Source organism: Euprymna scolopes, chromosome 35 (genome assembly GCF_053919585.1).
Source record: "Euprymna scolopes isolate OS-2025 chromosome 35, ASM5391958v1, whole genome shotgun sequence".
In the NCBI taxonomy this organism is placed as follows: domain Eukaryota; kingdom Metazoa; phylum Mollusca; class Cephalopoda; order Sepiida; family Sepiolidae; genus Euprymna; species Euprymna scolopes.
The window spans coordinates 26,094,951-26,102,450 of NC_136516.1; the positions used below are offsets into that span (position 1 = coordinate 26,094,951).

Below are 7,500 nucleotides of genomic sequence, written 5' to 3' on the forward strand. Positions count from 1 at the left end.
TACTAACACCTGAAAGTATCCTGTACCTCTATAAGGCCACCATTCGCCCATGTATGGAGTATTGTTGTCACATTTGGGCTGGTGCATCTGCTGCTAGTCTCTCGCTCCTAGACAGGGTTCAAAAGAGAGTCGCCAATCTGATAGGCCCTGAACTGGCATCTAAGCTTCAGCCCCTGTCCCATCGACGAAACGTTGCATCCCTCTGCTTGTTCTACAAGTATTTTAATGGTGAATGCTCTGACGAACTGCAGACACTTGTGCGCCCACAACGTAGACACCTTCGACAAACCCGACAGGCAGCTAAATCCCACCCCCACACAGTAGAGATCCCTAGATGTAAAAGATCTTTCTACTCCAGTAGTTTCTTCCCCAGAACCGCTAGACTCTGGAATTCCATTCCAGGTTCCTGCTTCCCTAACTGTACTGACATGCAGAAGTTCAAGTGCAACGTGAACCGACATCTTGCTGCCCAAATCCCAACATAGTGCCCCAGTAGTTGCTGCCCCTGATAGTAGCCCCCTACACCAAAGTGGCAATGTGCCTTGTTTGGGGTGAAAATGTAATTAAAAAAAAAAATATATATATATATATATATATATATATATATTTATATTGTTTAGTTTGGTTGTTTTGTGATTAGTAAATTGTTGTTTTTGGTTTTGCAGAACAGGATTGAGTTTTGCAATGGAAAAGAAAAAAATCTATATTCGGGTCATGTTTTGGCCAAAACTTTAGTTTCTTCAGGCAACCAAAGCTGGTGGCACGAGATGTCGGTAGAAAAGATAAAGAGTGAAAATTCTACGGGATCTTGAGTGGAGGTCTATCTGTATTTATATTTACTTCCCTCTTTAGGAGATGAGACACAAGGTCATACTCTTTTTTCGTAACAACGACATTTATTTCCTCATTCTTCCGCTACGCGTAACTTCTCGTTATTACTGTGACGTAACCCACATCTCTAACGTTATCGTCTTTTCTAACGTACTCTCTCTCTCTCTCTGCTTTTTATAGTCGTTTTCCTTACAGTGACGTTATTTCGCATTTTCTATGTATTTACATATGCGAGTCCATGCTCTGTTACACACATATGTATGTGTGTATGTGTGTGTGTATGTGTGTGTGTACTATGTCAGGGAGAAAATAAACGGTAAACAGATGTTGTGATAACACATAATGATTGGCAACTGTTATTAAAAGGGGCGAAGAGTGGTGAAAATCTGGGGTGACTTCTTGTCACTCAGATTCTACGAAACACAAATGAGTAATTACTGCGAGCAAATAACAAAAGCAAAAACTCTTTCCCATGGTTCCATCCATTCGTCTTACCTAATTCTAGTGTCACCTACACTGGAATGCAGAGCCGGAGGCCACCCGACCCCCCCCCCTCCTTGCCACCCGGACTCCCCTTTGCTGCCTCTGATAATGTCACTGACCTCATTTAAACGAAAACAAACTATCAGAAAGTGCCGCCAGCCGGATTCCCTTCAAAAGAGGGAAACACAGAATCCAAAGACAACAGCGCAACATATCTTCACGACGTTTTTTTTTTCCCGCCAAAATAAACAAAAGACAAAAACGAATGCGTTTAATGGTGAAAACATCTGCGTTTCTATTCTTACGATGCTTTGCCTCTTCAGGGGACCATTCCTCATTGCGACTGTCTAAAAAAAATAGCAAAAATGGCATACGAAAATGGTGTTTCATTAGCGTGTTAGCGTGGTTACGTAATAACGGCTATTTTTAGTGATGAGACGATTCCAATATTTTTCCCGATTCCGTACTAAATTCCCAATTCCGATACACTTACTGATTCCGATTCTTTATTAATCTCTAAATATTTAACCATAAAGTATTTTTTCCTGACTACCATAAAAACGCATGTTAAATATGCATATCTTTTCTTAACCGTAAAAACACACTTGTGGGTGGGGGTGGTCTGTAGATTTTAATTTTACTCTTAGTTTAAAATCAATTAATATTCATTGTTTCATTATTGCCACTAGCAGTGGAAGATTTTTATTTTTAAAGATCAAATAAAGGAAGATAGTTAAAGGAATCGTTTTTACCATCGAAAAATATGCACAAATTTTCAGGATTTCGATGGCGATTCCGATACCTAAAAAAGCTCCGATTCCGAGTAATCGTCCCAACACTAGTATTTTTATTAAAAAATATAAATTAACACATAAGCAAATGATTAATACAAAAGTTAACGAAAAAGATCGTTTTCGCAGATAATAATAAGAGAAATTGTCCGGTAGTGACTGTGGTTAACGACGCAAACTGAAAACATGGATGTTCCAAGTTCGAATCCAGTTCGTTCCAGAGAAATGTTTTCATCAAACCCACGCCTTGACATAAAGAGGAGGTAAATAATAACGAAGGTTGCCCTTCAGCCAAATCTTGCAGAGGTTTTCACTCTTTGTCTTTTCTATCCACACTTCGTGCTACCAGATTAGGCTGTCTGAAGATACTAGCTTTCTGGCGAAAATTTCACGGAAAATTGATGTGATTTTTTTTCCTTTCCATTTCGGCGATGGGACAGAGGTCAGATCTTAGCCGATAGTGCAGGGCCTATTAGATTTGAGACTTTTTTTTTACCCTGTCTGAGAGGGAAAGACTGGTAGCAGATGCATCAGTCGAGATGTAGCAACAGTGCTCCAAGCATGAGAGAATAGTTGCTTTAAAAAGATATTCTGTGGTATGAGTAATTTTATAATATTATAGAAGGAGCTTATCTTCTTTGCAGCAGCTTTGGCAATGTCCTCGATATATTTGTTATAGCTATCGGTGGTGTTGCTGCAAAGAAAAAAAAAAGAGTACACAAAACCTCAGCTCACTGCAGCAGCGTCGTCCGTCGGTATTTTCTGTAGAGTCGTTTTCACGTCTGTCCCATCTGTTCCAGTGGCCTGTTTTTATAAAAGACAGGGTCCTCCAAATTTGCATATGTGCGCGAAAACACACGAGATTCTGCATTGTTATATAAGGGCGCAGGCGCCATCTTAGACCCTTTTCAGCATCATGACGCTGCATCGGCAAAGCGCACACCGAGGCCGTTTAAGAGGTAAGCCTGCGTTCCCACAATTTTGGCCACAGGTGGTTAAAAAGGCTATTTGCAATTATTAAAGGAAAGAAGCTTAATCTTAATAGCATCAAATGGTTCCAACGATTTATAACCCCATTCCACTACAAACTGATGGTTGTTTTCTAGGTATTCTCCCATTGCTTTGTTTATGGATACATTCGTTTTTACGTCATGTCCGTTATTAAGCGTGGTGTCATCAGCAAATATACCCATCTCGGACACAATTTTATCAGGGAGGTGCTACATGGATATCAGGAATAACAAAGTTTAAAGGATCGACTCAATATACGATAGCATTCCACTTAGAGTCTCACAGAAATTCTCATTCATTATCTTTAAAATGATGTTCTGGAGATTTTGCAGAAATGTTTATTCTATTCCCCAATTTAAAATGAGATCGCGCAGAAATACTCGCTACTTATCTCCTCCTCATTGAAGATCTTGCGGAAATTCCTACTCTCTATCTGCTCATTAAAAGATAAACCACTGCTCTGGATGTTACAGTAATTCTCTTTTTCTCAACTTAAAAATGATAGTCCTCCTCTCAAAATCTCACAATCTCTCTCTCTCTCTCTCTCTCTCTCTCTCTCTCTCTATCTATCTATCTTTCTCTCTCTCTATCTATCTATCCATCTATCTCTCTCTCGTTAGCCCTCCTCTCAAAATCTCGCAATCTCTCTCTCTTTCTCTCTCTCTCTCTCTTTCTTTCTCTCTCTCTATCTATCTATCCATTTATCTCTCTCTCGTTAGCCCTCCTCTCAAAATCTTGCAATTTCTCCCCCCCCCTCTCTCTCTCTCTCTCTCTCTCTCTCTCTCTCTCTCTCTCAGCTTCAAAATGATAGCCCTCCCCTCAGCTTCAAAAGATAGCCCCTGCAGAATTTCAATTGGTCCCGGAAAGACATTTCGACAATCACTGGTCAGAAAAAAATATATCTACATCCCATGGCTTCGTGTATTGGTTTAAAATTGTCCAGAGATGCAGCAAATGAAAATGACCACTGGCGCTTTCAATGGTCATTTATCACTTTATGGCCGAATTGATTGGCCAGAATGCCAAAGCTAGTCACCGATGATTAATCCTATCAGTATCGATGGTTTATCTTGATTGCTATTATTCTTTTCATGGCGAAACGTACAGGTACAGCTGCATGGTTAGAGATCGGGCCCAAACGAATAATAAATAATAACAATCATTTAGTAATTAAAACAGATTATGAATGACCTAAATAAACTATGCTTTTCTTTATCTTAGCCGAGCACTATTCCAGTCTAAATGTGGCACAATGATAAAAAGCCCTTTTATGGAAGCCTAAGCTCCCCAAAGTTTTGGGATCATGTACCCGGCGTTTTTTTTTTGTTTGTTTGGTTTTTGTTTTTTGTCGAATGGAGACAAGTATAGTTTAACATGCCATTAAAAATATTGCAGAGACAGCAATCTTTACCTCGAACTCAGCTTGACGGATGTTTATAAAATCTCGGCTGTGTCAAAGTAATCGGGTAAGACGGGTGCGAAAGATCAAACCTACTTAGCTGGTATCAAGTTTTTGAAACAATAACATTTTAATTTCTTTGTTTTTAATGTGTAGTTATCTCTATCTTTCCCTCTTTCTCGTTCTCTTCCCTCTCCCTCTCTTTTTCTCTCTCTCTCAATCTCTTTAATATGTGACTATCTCTATCTCTCCCACTTGCTCTTCCCCCCTCTCTCTATCTTTCTATTTCTCTCTAGTTATTGTTATCATGAGAAAAAGAGCTAAACAGTTTGAGGGGGCGACTCGCTTAAAATGCTTCTTCAAATATTAAAATAAAAGATTTCTAGTTTTATATATAAATTTTATACAACGTTCAACTCCACCAAATGCACCAGCCATTAATAACGCCGAGAAATCGAAAAAAGACCCGTCAAGCGGACGTAGTCGACGCTTTATCAACCCCTTGATATAAGGCTTATCGTTTATGACATAAACTGTCGCCTCAATCCAGTCTCGAAAGACAATAGATATCCCTGTAATAGTAGCTGCGTGTGTAATTGTGAAGCAAGTGTAGCACAATCTCTAACCACACCTCTCCTGAATGAGTAATGTTTGATTCCAGTGGCAAGAAATTCAGGACGACTGGAAATAATCGCAAAATAAGCGGAGAGCACATACAGCACCTGTTGTTCTCGAATAGTTACCTCCTTTTATACTGGCCAGACTCAACGTCGCTTAACTTTAGTGATTTAACGGAACCTGTGCGTTAAAGTGATTATGCTGTATATAACTATAAATCAGTGACAATATGGATACGAGCGTAGAATATCAATTATTATATTAACGCATACCAAACCAACGTTTGTTTTCTGACGAGTTGTTTTACTATATACTTTACAACACAAAATACACGCTAAAATATTCTTTAGTTCTGGGATTGAGTTATGTATGAAAGAAATCAATTTCAATTCTTTTAATTAGCTATACTTCGTTATTAGCCAACAAGTCAACCATCTCTCTCACTTAGCTATCAATATATTTCTTTCTTCGCCTCTACGTGGATTCAACCATCCTTTAATAGTTTTTAACACAGACTTTCTCTTTTCAGCTGTAAAACCGTAAACACATATGTAATTTAGATAGTAAAAAAAAACACACTGGCCTTTAATTTATGGATTTTCCAAGATAATCGTTTCTTACCGGAAAGAAAAAGAATTAAGGGCCGTTTTTTTTTATTCCTTGCTTGAAAATTTGATAATTTAATAAATTTTGTAAATTTCCCAGTCTTATTTTTCATCATTTCAAGATTTCTAATATTAAATGGTTTATTTAAATTTTCGAGAATACTCACTGACAACAACCTGTGGTGACAAGTCTTCGCAGATTTCTAATATTCCTTACTATAATTATTCTTTTTTTTTTTTCAGATTGTTAATTTTTTAAATGCTCTTTATGTCATCTTCGACCAAATCATAAGCAGATACAATGTCTACAAGGTAAGAAAATTTCGCTTTTTCCATTTAATAAGCGCCCATGTCACATCTTGACATTCGGTGCAACTCTAAATATAACTATAATGATCTATTATATAAAAGGCATTTTTTGTGTACGTCCGGGGAAAAAGTAAAAAAAAAAAAAATCCACAAATTTAGGAAATAGGAAAACTCTGAAGCTGGTGACTCAAACAAATTACCGGTTGGCAAACCTAAACTGCTTAAGGAGGAGATAGGCTCTGTCTATCGCCCGGCTTTCATACTCCTGCTTTACGTATTAGCCACACGTAGAGATGCTATCACAGGGACTCGACAGACTCACCCAGTGGTTGACCTTGTTTCCTGACTAGGGCAATGAACGCCGTTTTTCCCCGCTCCCGCCACACCTCATTCTCAGAATAAATTAAAATTTAGAAAAAAAATTATTTGATATTAAACTGTTTTCCAGCTACTAATTAATGTGAAGTAACTAATTTCCTTATTCTAACTCATTCATGTTTTAATAGAAATTTGTAATACTTTTGTCCCAGGCGACAGCGGATAATCCTTCTAGTAATAATTACACACACACACACACACACACACACACACACACACACACACACACACACACACACACACACACACATATATATATATATATATATATATATATATAATTATTTTTAAATACCTACAAACATTAATGTTTCATCCTTTCGGGAATAATCAGTGCAAGAAGTTGCGATTATAGCCGGTCGAGAGATTTGAACCCGGCCACAGAGCCATCTTTGACTCCATTAACAAAGAACAAACCATACGGCCAACGTTAACTGCGGGAAATTCATTTGAAATTAACATTTACATGTGTGTCTAGACGGTTTTAGTGATCTTATAGTTACACGGGGTGGAACGACAAAAGTGTTGCTCTAAAGAAAACAACACTCCCGAGGATCACCACACTCTTCAGCACATCCAGGTACACCTTGGTGTTGATTCTCAAACCGACTGAACGGAAACTTTGTTTTCATCACATTGGGCACGTCCCTGTTATTCGTAGCAATTCAGCGAAGCATTTTGAGGGTGCTGGCAATGGTCCTGTTATCAAAACTTGGTTCAGTAAAGAGCATTAGTTGTACAGCGGCGCATCTCTGATCTCGCTGGAATAATGGAAAATGGAATAATGTCGTCTTTTATAGGACGACAAACTTATCGTTCACACCCTGTAATATCATGATTTGCGTATGTGAGCTTACTTGACCGACTTTAATACCTACATACACTAGTGTTTCATCCTCTTGGGAATCATCAGTGCAAGGAGTTACAATTACAGCTGGTCGGAGATTCAAACCTGGCCACGAAGTCATCTCTGACTCCGTTAGCAAAAAACAAACTCCACGGCCAACGTTAACTGTGAGAAATAACAGTTGAAATTAACATTTATATAAATTGAGTGATCTTATGATTATAACAT

At 38.3% G+C, this 7,500-nt stretch overlaps 1 protein-coding gene across 3 annotated transcripts in view; it reads left to right on the forward strand.

Annotated features, from left to right (window-relative positions):
* The window catches only part of LOC145259748 (atrial natriuretic peptide receptor 2-like), a 182,065-nt gene that overhangs the window by 161,542 nt on the left and 13,023 nt on the right, over positions 1–7,500 (forward strand). For all 3 annotated transcript variants that reach the window (XM_080117454.1, XM_080117455.1, XM_080117456.1), the window contains one exon: positions 5,982–6,050. In XM_080117454.1, the coding sequence (XP_079973580.1) occupies positions 5,982–6,050 (69 nt within the window). The remainder of the gene's footprint in view (positions 1–5,981; positions 6,051–7,500) is intronic.